The sequence below is a fragment of the Anopheles moucheti genome, chromosome 3 (assembly GCF_943734755.1).
Source record: "Anopheles moucheti chromosome 3, idAnoMoucSN_F20_07, whole genome shotgun sequence".
Classification (NCBI taxonomy): domain Eukaryota; kingdom Metazoa; phylum Arthropoda; class Insecta; order Diptera; family Culicidae; genus Anopheles; species Anopheles moucheti.
This window is the reverse complement of record NC_069141.1, coordinates 67,049,321-67,068,053: the sequence shown is the minus strand read 5'-3', so window position 1 is coordinate 67,068,053 and position 18,733 is coordinate 67,049,321. Positions and strand designations below refer to the sequence as shown.

General features: G+C 44.4%; 1 protein-coding gene across 1 annotated transcript in view; it reads right to left on the bottom strand.

Moving 5' to 3' along the window:
- Positions 1-817: 817 nt before the first annotated feature.
- LOC128305427 (transcriptional coactivator yorkie) overlaps positions 818-18,733 on the bottom strand; it is a 41,143-nt gene continuing 23,227 nt past the window's right edge. Inside the window, exons 3-8 of the mRNA XM_053042863.1 lie at positions 12,255-12,409; positions 6,992-7,192; positions 6,267-6,367; positions 6,032-6,182; positions 5,882-5,946; positions 818-5,312 (exon numbers count right to left, since the gene is read on the bottom strand). Of these exons, the coding sequence (XP_052898823.1) occupies positions 5,208-5,312; positions 5,882-5,946; positions 6,032-6,182; positions 6,267-6,367; positions 6,992-7,192; positions 12,255-12,409 (778 nt within the window). The 3' untranslated portion in view covers positions 818-5,207. The remainder of the gene's footprint in view (positions 5,313-5,881; positions 5,947-6,031; positions 6,183-6,266; positions 6,368-6,991; positions 7,193-12,254; positions 12,410-18,733) is intronic.

Sequence of the window (18,733 nt, the reverse complement as noted above, 5' to 3'; positions counted from 1 at the left end):
TTTCAACTCGGATAGTATGATTTCCTGCCACAATGTGTGTGGCAAACCTGATGGTAGCATTTCGCCCTACCCTCTTCTATTAGTTGCTTTGTTGTACGCTGCCAATTTTCGAAACTTTTTTATATTTCACAGTTAAGTTCATAGTCTTAAGTTGTACAACGCATGCATAAAACGTTTCTTATATTTTGCCAACAATACACTTTTTATAATTAAAGCATTTTTTTGATAAACTTTAAAATTTACAAACGTGAAATGTTTCAGCCCAGTGAAAATGCGACGGAAATGCTATGAGTGACGTATCTTCTTTTTAACCGTTTGAAGAACTTGCAAACTGTAGATTAACTTCAATATTAAAATCTAACATAAGTATCACGCCCGTAAACTTATTAATTATCCTTATTGATGTTAAATAAGGTGTTTTCTGAATTTAAAATGATTCGCACATTGCAATGGTGACATTATGGTTTGCATAGCTGATAGTCTTGTCGTTTCAAAGAACGCGCCAAACACAAGGCGATGCAGGAAAATATGAACATGCAGCAGTTGTAATCCTCGTTTTCATTGTCGTTTTCAGACCCCAGGATGTTTTATGATTGATAAGTGTTTTTGTTCGCATCATAGCAAAACACTTCAATAGGTGTAGACCCGTTGAGAAAAACACAGAAATATCTTTGACTTATTATGGGGAATTATACTACGATAAAGAAGCCTCGTTTCCAGCTTATAATGTACAGGGGATAATAATCTTTAATTATGCTTACTTATTTTCTTTCTGCTGGACGCCAACATCCTTATTCAGGTCTTTCTGGTTGTTGGTTCTGGTTGGTTGATTTTTCCTTTTATTATGCATCGTTTTGCTTTAGATACCATTCTTCTCTACGGCATACAGGGTATTACAAAGGTCTTTGGAACAAAGACAAATTTAATCTATTTGCATTATTCCCTTTTCCCCTTTACTACACACGTGTGCGCAAGAGCTTTTTCTACATATCGGTGAACGACCAATTCAGATTGGAAACATTCACAAACCGTTTTGCGTCTTTCACGCACTCACTATGAAAATGTTGTTGCTTTTCGTTTTGTTGTGTGTACAAGTGTGGCTACGCCCCACGTATTGCGTTGCCCGTTCGGGTCAACAATTGTCCGTTTGGAAGATGTACATCATCAGCTATATCCTTGTTCTCTACCTGTTGCCAAACGTTGTTCGAACAAAACAATCACTAAACAAAACACGAGCATTCTATCGAAGCATTAGCAAGCATACCGGTGGTGCAGTTTACCGTAAAATTAAACCAGTGCAGTTAAAATTAGTGACACTCAGCTTTGGTGGTGAACGCTACTATTGGAACTGACGTATCTAATATTCGCGTCGGTAAACTAGTCTAGATGTTATCGAATTTACAACATAGTTACATTTATAAAAGAGGAAATCACTTGCAGCGTACGGTGCTTTCCCGGACAACGCTAATTCCTCTACCTGTATGAATCTTCTACGAGACGGCCGCCTCGCATTGGACAACTGTAGAGCAATAGGTGTCTAGCAGCACAATTCAAATTACCCCCCATTTATGTGGTTTTGCGGAAGCAGAATAAAGCACGTAAGCTTTTACTTAGGGTTTTTTTGTTTCAACTATTTCACCTGCCATCCCTGCAGGGACTTTTGATAGCATTTTGTAACGAAAAAGAAAGAATAATCTCGTTCATCGTACGTCGCTTTACGTGTTGCAGCTAGCTCATCAACGCTGTACACTATTTGCTCACAAATATTGCTTGATGAGTGCTACCGAGTAAAGCGCCATGTTTGGACAGGGTTGTGAAGCCCAGTAACGCATGTTACACACCGTTACACCACCAGTATCTTTCACCCATTTTAACTGTCTGTTTAATTTTCACCGAACCACAACTGCACAGGTACCGTTCGATGTGCTTCCTAGTATTTGCTCAAGATTCTTATCCACGCTAGAATTTCTATTCCAATTCGTAATGCAATTTGGACGGCGATCAAGTATCCTTCGTGACACATCATACCGTGCCGTTTCCGTTCGTTCGTTCCTGCTCCATTCGCTATGCGACTTTACGGCCGAATCGTGCTGGCGTTTTGGATGGATTCGCACCTACTGGATACGTCTAAGGGGTAGCTAAGTGTTCGACTGGCACAATCCGATTCAATTTCATTTACTCATCCCTTTCAACGGTTACTGCAAGTACGGGAGGGCGTTCGGGGGATTGATTGGTACTTTTCCTGTTTGCGGTTTCCGTTGCAAAGAAACTAAAAAAAATGGACGGCAATTGCAACTGCACACACTTTCGCACGAAACGTACGTGCGTTCACGAAACACTGCGAACATAAAAATTCTATGTGAGTAAACAAACAAACTGACAAAAGAAACAAATGGTCAACGCAAATCAGGCAACGCAACTGTGATTTAGTAGAATTTCTGCTTTCGATTATGCTACTACAGGGTGGATAATTATTATCGTTTGAATTGAGTACGAATCAGAACCAACGCTTGCTTATTTTGACTTTCTAACACTACTTTAAACAACATCTGATTGGCACACAAGGAGCAATCAAATGAATACCGTAACCGAACCGAATTTCTACAGCACTGTTTGCTGCTACTCATTGTTCTAAAATATTTTTTCACACACTACAGTGCTTATCTAAAAAGAGTAGTAATAATGGGACAAAAGTTTACGATACTGTGTAGTAAATATAGTAGATGTTTTTTTTTATAATAAATTGAAAGGAAAGATTACTAATTACGAAACATTGCTTCGAAACTGGATCTAAACGCATTGGATCATAACGTGAGTCAATATACAGTAGAACGTCGATTATCCGGGGCCTGATTAACCGGCGGACGGATTATCCGTGAGCTAAACAATGACAGCTAGTAGAATAGTTTTGACTGTTTTAACCGTTTAACTGGTTGGCCCGAGAAGAACTAGAGAGTTTATCAAGTTAAACTCCCATGAAACTGTTCCATGATATTAAAACACTAATGAATGCTTGTAGCGTTTGACCTGTCGTCTTCTTCAGTTATTGCACGTACAAAGCTGAAGGATCTGTTATCCGTGGAAATCCTGGACGCGGTTGCCCGGATAATCGACATTATACTGTATCTATTTTTTAAAGGTCCAAGATGTCCTATTGCAAGAATGTGTTGACCATTCATTTGTCAGATGGTTTGGTTTTGCAGTAACTGTGAGGGTGATGAAGTAAATGAACCGTATATTGTGAGCGTAGATAAGTAGATGATCATCAGTAGGGATATGTTTATCTTGGCTTATGTTCTATTACTAATCCCTTCGCGTTTCCTACCGGATGGATGGCCGGCAGGTATAGCTTAACATTTACCGATTCTCATGCCGCCAACGTTTCTGTCTTCCACGTGTGGTCGACACTTCTCTACTCTTTGTTTGATAACGTAGCTACAGCGGTATGCAGAAGGTAGTATCGCTGTTATTGCTCAAAAGTCTTTCCCCAGACGGCAAAAAGGATGCGAAGGATGTAAAATGAAACATAAAATCTATATAATTGCATACGCCACTCTAACGTTTTTATCCTAATTAATTTTTCAATAGCATCAAAATGATTTTAAAAGAAAAACTCTTTCCACATCTGCATGGCCCCGGGGGACCTTAAAGGCACACAGAGTGACAATCCATCAGTTCGTCTCTTCTACGTTGTTGCGGGGGAGGTGCGGAGACATTTGAAATCTTACCGCGCAACAAAATGTAAGGCACTTTTGCACTCAAACTTTAGTGGATTTTGTTTAAATATGTTACTAATTCCACCATATGTGCAGCGTCTGGACACTGGAGGACCGTTGTTGCTTACAGGACCCCGTTGATCCTTGACAGTTGATCGTGTCTGCCTGTTAGAATAAAATAAATGCATCATGCCATGGGACTCGTTTGCCGGTTCCGTTCAACTTTGCTGACACTTCGCAATGGAAAAATTGTCACATTGTCAAGATCATCGGATCCCGGATTGGTATGCCGTTTCGCTGAGTTGTGCATGCTGCAGACACGCTCTTCGTTTCTTCGTCCCGATGCTATTATCCTGGCTACTATCTTATGGCTAGAATATTGGATATTCCAATAAAAAAACACACACAACACTCACACACATACAGACGGCAGTCCCATTCATACAACTCAATCGCACAGATACTCAACCATCAACTCTGCTCACAGGCGCACTTAGCACTCGAAAACCGTGTTGTTGCTGCTATTAATCGCTAAAAAAGCGGATTGGCCTACCTATACCCAGGAAGGGGCAAATGAGCGCATCTGCCCCCACTGGCATATATATACACGTACATACGTCTGCTCGTATACGTGTTCCACGCAAAATCGCATTATTGCTTTATAATACACATTCTACCAGGGGGCGGCATACCTAAACTGTTTACTGCCTTCCTTCCTTCATTGCATTGTGCATTCTACCGCTCCCAATGCTCGATCCTGTTACATCGTTTAAGGCACTTGAATTGTTTGCGCTTCGCTTTTAGTCTCACCTAATGTCGCAACGTCTCGTCGCTTAAACTGCACACGCTAAACCACATTCGTGCGTTCTACACTAGCACACAATCAATCTCACGGTTTTTATCTAAAGTTGAATAAAAAAAATAATAGTAAAAAAATACATTAATAATTCGTACCTAAGCGTAAACACTAATAATGTTTTTCTTTTCTTCCCTCTTGTAATAATAACCATTATATCGATGTAACGGAACAAAAAGGACAGAAAACATAAACCTAGAAATAATAGATCCTACTACATTAAAACGTGGATTCAGGAGTGTTGCTCCCTACTTTTTCTTTACCCTAACAGATAGTCAACTTCTAGCAGAGTGGATCCCTTCTTGCCTTCTTAAGTAGCTTCCGAGCGCTTTTGTGGAGTCGTTTGGGGGGCGCTGGTTCGATTTGTGGCACACTTGCGCGGTACAGGGTGTCCAGCAATAACTCTCGTGAAGGAATCGGCACATTAGCCGATGCTGGCTCCGCTTATATATAGTTTGTGTGCGGGAAGGGTGGGATTCAGGGATGGTTTCAATGGATGTTGTGTATGAATATGTTCGGTGTTTAGTGAGTTTTTTTTTTCTTGTACCCATGTGGACGTACATGTCCGGTACTTGGTGGTGTACTAGAGGGGTTGGCCTATGTTCTAACTGGGGGTTTTTCTCGCATATCAACCGTTAGATGATGTCGTAGAGCGTGTTTTCCGCTTTACTACTCGTCGGATCCATCAGGGTCAGGTTGGTGACGGCATCAATCTTTTCCAACAGCAAAGGATCGTCCAGCTGTGCATCACGAGATGGAAGGAAGGATAAGAAGATATTAGTGATCGTTCGTTACACACCAAAGGATTCGAGGTTCGTGATCTGCGGTACGTTAACAAAGAACAGAAATAGAAAATTCTACCCAAAAACCTCCCGGTTTCTGCCGGTAGCTATAAATTATATTTTTGCAACGCTTCGTTGAAGCTGTTCCAGCCTGTTTTTTTTTGTGTTTGCTCCCCACATTGTGCATAATTGGCAACTTTCACACCCACTTGTGCGCGGCCAGACCATTTTCCAACTGTGCCGGCAAACGACCTTGGCGGAATGTTGCGTAGTAAGAGAATTGCTGCCCGAAATTTAAAAAAAAAACGCCCCTCCGCCGGGTCTGTTTGTGTGTTTTACCCTAGACCAGATCAGCATTTATTTAGCTGCTGGTGGAGGTTATGGTGCCGTTTGCTACACACATGACCAAACCCAGTGGACCAATGTTTTCTGTTTGTCTTTTGGCAAATACCCCTCAAAACAGTTCGTAGAGTATTGACCGCTTAGGAAGGTTTCGAAAACAACCCTGCCCCAGAAATGATACTCACCATAAACTCATCAGGCGTCTCGAGATTATCCCCAAATGCTATAGTGTCCATTGTATTGTCCGTCACTACATTTCCGAAGGGGGAAAGAGAAAAAAGGTGTATGAATTAATAAAAAAAATGGCTAGCCGAGAAACGACGCCCAAAACTTACTGCTCAACCCATCCATACTGTCGTCTATACTGGAGAGAAATTCGGGCGTGTGGGGCATCGACTGCGTCATGGACGATTCGCTCAAACCGCTATCTCCGGACTCCTGGCGTGTGTGATCGGCAATTCCGGACAGGAACGGGTCGTCTCCCATCTGGAGAAGACAAGCGGCATTGCACGAATGCATTGTAGCAGAGGCCACCTAGCGGCAAACCGCCATACTACGCGTCATACTTACATGTGATTTGATCTCTTGCTGCCGTTTCCGAAGTCGTTCCCGTTCCAGCTGCAGGTTGTACAGACGCACAGTTTGCTCTTGTACTGCCCAATCTTGGTTTGCTGTTCGGTTGGGTTGTTCGTTGGGTGTTTTGTGGTAAAATGAAACAGAATGTAAACAAGCGAATTAGATACCACGCTTCGTGCCGGATGTCCAAGCGCTTAAGCTTATCTGGCGATGTAGGTGAGATAAAGGACTGTGTGCTCAAGGCGCTACTGCTACAACCTTCAGCCTAATCGGTTAGTAATGGTGTTAGTACCTTCGCATCTTTACGTACGATGGGTTGCAGCGTGGAAGAAGAATGATGCGCTGTTTTGCGTGTTAGTAACATGAGTAAGGCTTAGTAATTCTGCTTCAGAAAGTCAAGACGTACTACCCTCGCTTCCTAACTACATGCCGCTGCGCAACCAAAAACTACACCTTCTAGTTCTACTAAGCTCATCTTAGCGATCGACCTCGCTGCCTGTTTGCGTTCTAGCTGCCCTCTGCCGCATTGCCACCATCAACGGTGCCTACACTACGAGCAAGTGTCTTTTTTTTTAAACAGAGATCATCATGAAAAATGCAGAGATATAGTGCAGACGAGAAAACGGAGCATCGAACAGGTGGCGCGTGTTCTGGGATGTGAACGTGTGAACTTAATGATACAGGGGGGGGCGAAAATTTGTAGTAAAATGGACACGTACACAATCGGGGATCCCGCCAGGTGGTCGACCGAGTCGCATGATTGATATAGTACCGTTCACCCTTCTCCGTGATGCCTTCCTCCCATCCTTCCGGCAGTGGGCCCAGATCGACATTGCTGCCGGTCAGCATCGATGCCGTTGGGGCGGCGTTCGACGGTGCGAGATTGTCATTTGTCATTTGAATTGTATCTGGAAATACCACTGAAGAGAGAGAGAGAGAGAGAGAAAGAGAGAGATAGAGAGAAGGATAGAGAAACAATAGGAGAAAGGACAACAGAGAGCTCCCGTATCCAAAACTTTTTCTTCCCAGTAGTCATTGGGTCGATAAAAGTGTTCGGTTTAAAAAAAGATGTTTGCTCCTCGATTCTCGACATACGATGATGAAAATGCTGACAACAATGAGTTGAGAGACTTGCCATCTCTCTAATTGGGTTCTCTATTACAAGTTTCTCCAGGGAAGTTCAAATGATCTTTTACTCTTTCTTTATCTCTTTTGTCGTTTTTATTACCTTTTGTTTGCATATAGTCATCATGCAAACTACTCGTGTCTTAATGGTTGGGGCTCTATTGCAAACGATGAGTGCTCTCCCCCTCTTTTTGTGCCTTTAGATGTGCCGTGAGACTTGAAAAAGCGCTCTGGACAACTGGATTAGGTTCGGGATTTGAACCTCGAACCCCTAGCACTGTTTAGTCGTGTTATTTCCAACACTGCTATTCGGAAAGATCGTTAGATGCACGCAAGAACATCACTACACCATCCTTCCTATGTTTGCTTCATGTGCTACTAAGATTAGAATCTGGTGTTGAGAAGAAACGTTATTCATATTAATCTTAATTTGAGGAGTCTTTCAAACCAAGAGTCGACTCTCAAAAGATTCATAAATTATCAAGATTCAGGAATCGTCAAAGATCCATGAATTCTCCGGACTCATGAATACTTAAGATCTTGTGGATTAATTAATCGTTAGAAATCATTAATCACTAGAATAGAGTTTCATGATTCATTCATACAGCTCAAAGATTCATTCTGGTTCATGAATCCGAATCAGATTCACTCAACACTATTATAATCCACTATCAGAAATGTTTTCTAAGGGTTTACAACACAATTTGAGGCACAATGTGATAACTGATTGCTGTCCACCAACATCTCCAAAGTGCCCTTGGTACTTACAGTGAGCAGTATGCGAAAAAAAGACAATTCTTATCATCGATGACTGCGCACGGAGAACCGAGGGGAAGGGGTCGTGTAAAGCAATGGCACCTGTGTCTAGACAAGTCTAAAAAGGCGCAAACAGTAAAAGGGTTTGCTGGGCTTGTAGCAGATAACGGGACACTTACAACATACACACACACGCACAAATGTTTTCTCTTTTTTCTTGACCATTTTCGTTTTTTTTCTCCTCTTTGTAATATATTTTTGTTTCGTAGCTTCCCATTGATCTGCTCAACTACGTCAGCAAAACGTAAAAGGGCCGCTTGCTGTATTAGAGCAAACCGGACGTGATTCGTTTTGCTTCCCCCCCCCCCCCCTCCGACATCGACAGGGATGTAATTGGACCGGCGTCATTGCTGACACACTTCCGGTAGTGGTGATATATGCCACCGTCTGGGATGATGTGCCACAGGGGGTATAGAGAGTCGAAGGTACGAAAGGGAATCAAGAATTGTTTACCCTCTGTACGCGGTCTTATCGGGTGCGGGTCTTATCGCTTTCGGTCAAACGAAGTGGAAAGCACGATACGAAGTGAGATGATAGGACCGGGGACATGGGAGAATATTATAATAAATAAATGCCCTAATAAAAAAAAACATCCCCCTCCCTCCTACGTGTACCAATACACGGGAAATTTGGACGTATGAATGAAACTAAACCCTTTGTAGCGGTGGAATGTAACGCGAATGAGCAGGAGCGGGCGTGTATGGTGGGGGTTAAATGGGAATCAAATGCATGAATGAATCAATGAATGAAACCCGCACAGCCCGCAAAGGGTGAAGAAACACGATTTGCAGTTGGATGGTAAAATAAATAAACAATTGCTGGATGGTAAACAGATGTGCTAGAATGCCTCTCTGGCCGCTTAGTGGGAGCGTGTACTGCGTGTGTCGATTTTGTGCTAATTGTGCCGTTCTTCCCGAAAACGTTGTTGTCTTTGCGGAGAGAAAATAATTTCAAACGATATTTACACAGACCTCCAACATTTGGCTGGACGGGCGTCGTAGTAAGTAGCGACCCCTTCATGCGAATTCGCTAATTCATGTCCATGTCGTAAAGATCGCATCTTCCATGGTTCCAAGATGTGATCGCAAAACGATCCTTCCCATTGCTGGCTCAGTGATGGGCCGCAGTGCTAAAATAGACATTTTCTTTCAATTTTGTTTTTCTCACACCTAACCTTATTTCCTGCTGTCGGACAGTTAGCTCCATCATGCGTTCCCAACCCCGTACAGCCCATATTGGGAAGCTTGGATTGGCAAGAAAATTGAAGACGAAAGCCATTTATGGACCAGAAATGTCTTCTCCATCGGGCAGACACGATCTCTCCCACGGGACGGGGAGAGGGCGATCGGCACTCACCCCGGGAGAAGGGGATGATGTTTTGGGAGCATCGGAATGGGTACGTCCGATCATCGTCATCAACCCTTTCCCTTCGTGTGTTGGTGCACACGTAGACTAGACGAAAGTTTCATGAATGAAAATGGACGATTCAATTGCTCTGCCACATTCATTGATGGTGTACGGAGTAGGGCCTACTGTAAGGGTAGTGTTGTCACACGAAGCAACGGGGACCTGGGAGTGGTACGTTAGTGTGGTCAGTTGGTAAAGGGCGAAAGGGGGGACAGTGAGGTAGAGAGAGAGTGTGTACGCGTAGTGTGTACATTTATTTATTTACACACACATTTGCTTAGTACCCGAAACCAAAGGGAGAGTCGTCGGTGGTTTTCAGGTTATGTGTTAGCAGCCCCGCCGGACATACGAACGATACGCGCACGGTGGACCCTGATTGATTCGTGTCATCCGTTGGATTAGACGCTCGATGCGTGCATCGTTTGTATTGCTTTTCCCTTTGTGTGTTTGCCAGTGTCACCGGATGAGGGAGTGCCCCGAGTTTGAAAGTGGAAAGACATTAAGTCACACACGCACACAGGGCTACCCTCACTCCGAAACCCACTGGTACTGTGATCTCGCAATGTTACATAAAATCAGGGATCGTCGAATGAAAAGCGGACCGATCGGAGTGGAATCGCTAAAGGTAGAGCTGCCAACGCATGGAAAGCCATACCCCGCCTCGAAAAAAATCCGAAGCTACCTATCAGGTACGACCAAAAAAAACAGACCACCACTGACCCACTTCCAGGGTGAAGTTTCAACTTGTGAAAGGTGGGGGAAAAAAACGAGAAAACGGCCATTTCCATCTTCGCAAACTTTGGCTACCTCTCACAGACAGGTCGTAATCCCTTAATTACGATTGACCCCATCAACCAAACGGCACCGGAAGCCGTACGTGGATGTCGGCCGACCAGACGGACGGACGGTGCCGACGACAGGGCTGATGAATGAATTTTACGACTCTCCGATATTTGCCTTTCCGATAACGATCGAACGTTTCGGGTGCGACATAAAACCCATGGCCGGATCCATTTAAAGTCATATTTTACCAGAGGCAACCATTACGGGATACCTGCCGCCGCCGGATTTGTTTACACGTGAGGGTGACTACGTGACGGGTTGGGTGTATGTTTGAATGATTATGTTGTGAGTTTCTGTATTTTTTTTTTTTGTCGCACTCCAACTCCGTACCCAAATTTAGATTAGTCAGAGTACCATGCAAAGGTCTTATCACTGTTGTCGATTATTGTTGTTACTTTTTAAAAACTATCATCAAATTGTGTGTGTGTTTTTTCTTGAATGCCGGAAGAGAGCTTTTTCTTCGCTTTTTCAGTCATGTCAACTCCGAAATGTTGGGTGATGTTTCCAACAGTGGCCAGCCTGTCCAGAGGGTATAAGGCAGGCAATAAAAACCATTCCCCCGTGTGGGCATAGATTTGTGGGAAAGTTTCTTATTTCAAGGCAAATCAACAATACAGACGGTAATAAAAACACCGAAGGCGATCTACTTCCGGTTGAAATGTATGAATGATCGTAGCATAGTGGCCCCACCATGCAAGCGATAGTAAGTAAAGCTGAATGAAAAAAAAACACCCTTATCTTTACGTTTCAGCGTAATTCGGTAACGCTCAGTAACACGTAATGACAGATCAAACAAGTAAATGCACATAAAAACATCCGATAGGATGCAGTAAAAACGTTTCTAACAATATTTGTTAGGTAAAGTAATTAAATCGTTTTGTCAAAAAATATTGGTACAAGGAAAGCGGCAGCAACATTTTGATTCGTACGTTACACTCACTTGCTCAGCCTGCAGTGAATTAAGGCGTTTCCTAACATTTCTTGAAACTAAATTATAACGTTGATTTGTTATCATCCGTAGGTTAGTCACAGTGCACATTGATCCTGGCAGGAGGATCTTTTCTTTATACAGTGAATTGTTTTTAATTGTTTTCTTTTCTTTTTAAAGTGCAACAAGTTAATAAGAGAGCAAAAAATAAATCCTGCGTGCCAGGGTTGGAGAATATCGAACAAGTTGTACACTTTCAACAGGGTTTTCCTTGAGAGTTTCATTGCAGGGTTTGTCACATAAATAGGATATGGCGTGCTTAACTTACTGAATCGCGCTAGCGAATAACATAAATCGTGAGATTGATAGGGAAACGCAAAACACTTTATGGTATGGTAGAGTTGATAAATAAAATGAAATTTTTGACGATTAAACTAAAACCAAATATTTATCATTATTTAACAATATTTTTAATTCGTGATCTGCACCTCATTTGTTTAAAATTTCGTTAAATGTTGTAAATTAAATCTCAACTCTCCAATCCGCATGCACGTAAACAGCCTGGAAAAATTGACATGCACTAAATTTTACTAAATCAATTTCACGCTTTATCTTATTCGGTTACGCGATTTAGTAAGTTAGGCACACCATATCCTATCTGTTGTCAAACCCTGTATCAATTCTGGAGCACCCGAAGGTAAGAGGGAGAGTTTTGGGGAATGGAAAGGCAATAATGATTCGGAAAGGACCACACACTTCGATATGCCCAATGTGTTCGTTCGTAACGCGGCAAACCCGTCACAGAAAAGCCGTTTAAAAAATCTCAAGGACACCCTGGGAAATTCGAGCACCCATCTACTCACCATTGTTGGTCGGTGTCGGGGAGGAGATCGTGGGACTGAGCAACGTCTGGGAACCGGTATTGAACAGGGTCTCTACGCTGGACTGCTGCTGGAAAAGGCTTTCCTGCATGGCGGTGATGCGCGGGTCCTCCCACGTGGTCGTTCTTGTGTTGTGGCTGTGATGGAAATAAAAGAAGAGAAGAGAAGCGCGTGTAAGAAAATCGGTCGAATGTGGAACTCACTACGTTCGTCGCCCTGGTTACACGACTGTTTGTAAACACTGGACGGCTTACGATGATGGTGTAACACACTGTTGAGCATTACGAGTGGGTTCTGCCCGTGAGGCACACCGGGCCACAAACCGGGTGACCACCGGGTGGTGCTGATGCTTGGGTTTTTCCCCCAAAACAAGGTCGCCCGATAATGAAGGGTCTGGCTCATATCCATCGGAATGCAGAGCGCCCGGTACCGGTTTGTGCAGGTGTTTTTCACATCGCAAAAGGGTCCTCTCGCATGGGAGGGGAAAATTGCACTCGATTGATTGCACGGTAGGACGAGGCACCGTTCAGACAAGCCGTGGATAGTGACAGGCTGTTTTTTTGCAATTGGAAACATTTTACACTTGCCCCAACAGATGAGTCATGGAGTCGGCGGAGGAGATAAATAAGCAGATGCAGTAGACCTGAGGCAAACAAAATTATGATGCAGCATGTGTGCAATAAGTGCGGAGTACAAATTGTTTTGCTACGGCTGAGAACCTTGGTAACAGCCCTAACTTCTTTGTGGTGTAGGTCTGTTGTAAATTACCACGACCCTAGCGCTTCTGGAGCAATCTAGGTCTATTACAGCTAGAATTGACTAGATTGTTCGGTTGCCTTCGCATGACGTAACCAAGCAACCGGAGTTTTACAGTTTTAGATTGAAAAAACCCCATTTAGAACCTTCAACGCATTCTTCAATAATGCCGCCCTTTCCGAGTGGCCTACCATCATTTATCCGGTCCGGCTCGAAGCAAATCGTTTTTACACCGTAGTGGCACACTCCTGTTGCACCCACTCACCCTGTAAGCTTATGTTTACATCAATCTCGAGGCAAGAATCGTAATCGTGGAAGAAAAACAGCAGAGAGAGAAAAAAAACCCACCCCGCAGCATGATGCTGATGTGACCGACACTGTGCGGGGACACGGCAGGGGTTTTCGCTTTTGGTGTGGTGTGTGTGGGCGGGTGATATAAATCAATCACGGCACGGACGATTTGCCGCTAGCAGGCTAATACTGGACTGTTCCCTCCCATGTTGATCCTCGTGGAAAAGCAAAACACATCCCCACCAACGTCTTAATCGTCTGGCAACATCGATGACGTCGCCACTCGTGTTGCCGTCCGAACACGTCCGAAACGGCAGCTGGATCAACCGGCCAGGGATCCATCCGTACATTCGGTCCTTTCCGTACACCCGAAAAGAACCTTAGCTACGCATCGCTGAGATCGTCGCGATCAACCACCAAACAGCATCACTGCGTACAGCGCGTACTCCTCGCGTGTGTATGCGTTTCCTGTGTGGTTGTGTGGCAGTGTCGGCCGACAATCTTCCACCGAGCCGTTACATTACAACCCCCGAAGGTTCCAACCGAAGACCCATCGGTGTCTTACTAGTGCGTAGATTGGAAAACAGACTGGTGGAAAACCTGCGTGAAATGGTAGCTTATTTTTAGACTCATTCCGCAGCAAGCAGCCAGCAGAAGGGCAAAAACAAACCACTAGCAAAAGAAGTAAAACAAAAAAAAAAACAAAACACAAAATGGGGAAGATACACTGCCAACACACAAACCCTCCCTCCCTTCCCCCCTTTTCCTCCCTTTCTTTATTGGCCGGACCTTGCCGAATCGGAATCAAAAAAAAAACCGGCAACCACCCATTCGGTACAGCGCGGTACTATACTCCCTCTTCCTACTGATGCTGCCTGAACACTAGCCAACCGGCCGCCATGTTAAGTTTCCCTTCTCGGAGGCCTGTGTGTGTGTGTGTGTGTGTGTGTGTGTGTGTGTGTGTGTGTGTGTGTGCTTTTTCCTTCCTTCTTCGATTCCACCCTCGATACGTTTACTTTTCACTCGATTTTTGTTGCTGTTTTGTTGCTGTTGTTGCCTCCCTCCGCAGTTGTTGTTATTGCCGATCGTGATACATTTTCACCGCACACGATCAACGATCGCTTCACAACCCATCCTCCCCCTCTCTCTCCTTCCTCCCACCCGGAAAACACCAGCATCTTGCTAGTTTGTTGTTGTTCTGTTGCAAATAGTTTGGGAGTGGGTTGATCGTGCAAAGTTGATGCTTTTCTTCCATTCCTCACCTCCCCTTTAGCTCCGTTTTCACTTCCGTTCCGCCAACGACCCGCTTACAGCTTCCGACCAACGGGGCACAACACATCCTGTGTGGTTTCCGTTTGCTAGAGCCGCGTTTCGGGGTTAGAATCGAACTAAAAACCGACTCCAACGCGGGCCGTGGGCCATACCCCCGAGTGTTGTTGGCGCGACGTTGGCGCACCAATGGGGGTGGGCATAAATGAAGGTAATTTGTTTATTTTCTCTGTTCATTTGTTATTATTTCAACAACGTCCTTCGGGAAACGGGTTAAAACTTCCGCCCGCGAGCTCACTGGTTTGTTGTTGTTTTGCTGCGTTGCGATTTATTCTGTTCGGTGTGTGGTGAATTTTGGGGTTTGGTTGTGTTCCTGGGGTGCGATGGCATTACAACAAAAAAATCCTCACCCAGGAATCAACCCCCTCTGGGGGGAGAGGAATAGAGTAGGCCAGCGCAGCGAACAAGATCGATCAATAATGCGGTACGCGCTGCAATTTATCAGATGCTTTTTTATTAAACCCGCGCAAGACACATCAACCCGGCAACCATCCCGACAACTACGCAGCTTCAAAGGTTCATCTATCAACGACACACAGCGCGGATAGCTTTCCAGCGACATCATCACACAAGCGTTTCCACGCGTTTGGCCACGTGCCGTTCCGTTGGCAACATTACGTCACGACAGAAAAAGCATCCGCGGCGTACCATTTCTACGCTGAATCACGCGTGCATACAGCAGGAGTCATCTGGTCACCGCTCTTTTCCACCTCTTTTTGCAGTGATGCCCCCCCCCCCTCCCCCCACCAGATGCAGTGAGTGCAGTGTCGGTAAACATGACCAAGATTAGCGATTTCCCTTTTCCCAACCGTTAATAGGAAAGAAAAAAAGGTAACAGCGCCGATACAGGCGTCCTTCTGCTATCAACTCAACGTGCTAAATCTACCCTTCTGAAGGGCTTTCAGGGTGGGGAATGTGGAGTTGAAAGGGGACCGGGTGACCACACTCACACACAGCATTGATCCGTACCGCGAATCGAAGGCACGCTCGAGCGAATCCAACCACTCGACCGGCCGCACATCGCCGTACGTGCTCCGGGAGCCGTTCCTTCCAAGGTGTCCGTGGCGTTCGTGGTGTGGTGGTGGTGGCGTCCTGGGTACCGTGTGGCGCCCTCGGAGCGGTACCTCGCGATAAACGGTGAACCTTGTCAGGGACGTGCCGATAAAGTGACCGGTGCGCGTCAGGGAAAGATAGTGGTCGGGGCGATGCAGTGACCGCCTCGTTTTGGTCGGTTGTTAACAAGAAGTCAGCGTCATAGCCAGCAGAACTGTGAATATCCGCTGCATACAGCGGAATATTTGCAATGAATAGTTTGCCGATTTAAAGCACAACGGAACTTAAAGCAAGCAGAATGAAGTGGGGGGTAAATGAATCAGAATTTATTTTTAAGAAAAATTGGAACAAAACGCATCTTGAAGGTATTTGTATTCTTAATTATTCAAGTTATCACATCCCTTAAGATCTTTTCATCAGAGGAGTTTTTGAATACGAGAGTTCCGGGTATGCTCGAGCTTACTTAAAAAAATAACAATAGTTCAAGAATTATAGACACTCTCGTCTACGAATGCTTATCAAAGGTTTGAACAGGCGACGGAAAACCTGCAGACTTAACTTAATCAGGGGTGACGTATAGGTGATCGCGCCTTCGAAGTCGACCAAAATGTGATCTATCTTGAGTCAAAAGCCACCACCGTCTATAATATTGATTTGGAGATAGACGGCTGGCTGTCATCCAGTCCTTCTACAGTCTGAGGTAACTTCTCCACTCAAAACGCCTGACGCGACGAACGAAGCGTAGACTATATAGAATATATATAGTACCAGTACTCACATACGCCTCTGAGACATGGACTCTGTCCAAAACTGACGAAATTTTCTTAGCCGCGCTCGAGAGGAAGATGCTCAGAAGTTGTATGTGTGGAAGGAGAATAGAGAAGCCGCTACAATGACGAGCTCTACAAGCTGTACGGCGAACTTACTGTCATTAAGCAGATAAGACTCGGCAGACTCACGCTAGTCACGTCATGAGAATGACACCGGACGACCTAGCTCGTAAAGTACTTTTAGGTCGTAAACACTTCTGACATAATTATTCCACGCAATTATTTTAATAAATTTCTTATTAAACAATATTTCACATCATTACCAGACGTCCAGGACTCTGTTTATTCGCACAGAGGCGAATTTTCTAGGGTACGACAGCTCATTCTAGTGTCGAATCAGCAATCAACTGAGCACAATTGACAACCGCTATGAACGCTCCCGGATCGTACAGATCCAAGCGTTCCAACACTGAATATGTTATTCTGCATCATTAAATTAGCAAACAAATTGAATTTTAACAAACAACCAATTTAAATAAAAAATTCAGATGCTGATAAAATTTATAAATGAGATTGAGTTAATTGCACCTCATTTTTAATGTGTCTCAACAATGTTTCATTAACTGCCACTGCTAACTAATTTCATTTGGCATGTAGAGAAAAACCTCCACCGTCAAGCATCATCACCCACTGCACCTGGTACGTTCACAGCAAATGATGGATTGGAGTTACGATTGGTTGTATTAGCGTTTTATTAGTCACGGTTTATTGTTTTCGTGTAGCCCTAATGTTCATCTCATCGCTTCCCAGCCCATGCTTGGAGCGATGTTTTATGATAATATGATATTTATATTGTACGCGTGCGCGCACGTGCGTGAGCGTTGCACCCCGTTGCCAGCAAACGAAACGAGGATTGATCTTCGCCAACGGTCGAAACTAATCGGCCAGCGCCACCGAACCGTCGGTTCGCGTTACGGAAGCATGATCGCCCAAACACCCCGCTTGGGGTTGGTCCTCCCCTCGTAACCCTTTTACTCCAAGCCACGAGATCGCACCGATAATGGCACCGATCTTTGGCGGCTTTTCTACACTTTTCCATCCACTTCACTCGCTTTACTGCCGACCCGCGCCATGTTGGATCAGCGAGTACCAGTGAAGGTAAAAGCAGCGCGATGAAAAACCCGGGCTATATTATAAATCAATTAACAACTAAAACGGCGCGGCACGCATTTCATGTACAGCGAGCGACGACGGGGCCCGATCTTAGGCCCCGGTGGGCTCGATCGATCAGGCACGATTTGATCGTGGTTTTCTTCTCCTCCCCTGTTGTTGGTGCTTCGAATGATAGCCGTGCGATAAAGAGAACATTAAAACCCTCTTACCGGGATGGCGATGGTTTTGATAGCGAGCTGAGGGCTGAGTAATTGGCGTGTCGGAATGAGTTTTTCGCTTTTTTTTTTGCTAACAGTTGAATGGCAAGATGGATTACCATCACCCATCACGCAGTCGGATTAATTACAAAGTTTTGGTTGTACCGGCACCGCTATGACACTATGCAAAGTGAAAATCGAAACCATGCCATCTTTCTTCCCCTTTTCAAGTCGTGCGCGATCAGACGCCCGTGATCCTTTAATGAGCTGATAACGCTCGCAATTAATTGGATTATGATTGCCTTTTTCCGCTTAGTGTGTGTGTGTGTGTGTTTTTGTGCGCACACGCACCGTACATTTCCGACGCTACACGGACGGGTGGGATGGAAAATGTATTTTCTTCTTTTCCACGCGGTGTCCAATCAAATCGGCTTGATCGACTTGATGAGCTAAAGCTGTTAATGTATCGTTGCTGTTTTGCAATGGACGAAAATGCACCGTACAACACACATACACGTACAGAGGCGTGTGCTTTCTCTGGTAGCATGTTAATTTCTTCTCCATTTCCACCGAACCGCACATCGAAATTGCAAGTTGCAACACCAGCCCCGTGTGTCAAAAAACGTGGCCGACGCGGATTATTATGTGTTTCATTACCTTTTTTAAAACAATTCACTGGTCTAGAGATGGGAATAATCATTCTTCATCAGTGAGTTGAATCAGGGTCAAAGAGTGGGTTTTGAGGATTTGAATCCTTGACTCACTCTTTAGAGATTCAATTGCTAAATATTACACTGCATTAATGTTTTTATCACTCTTTTGTGTTTATACTCACTCTCACTCCCTGTGCTGACTCAGGAGTGAGTTGAAGTGTTTTATTACTCGTTGGATT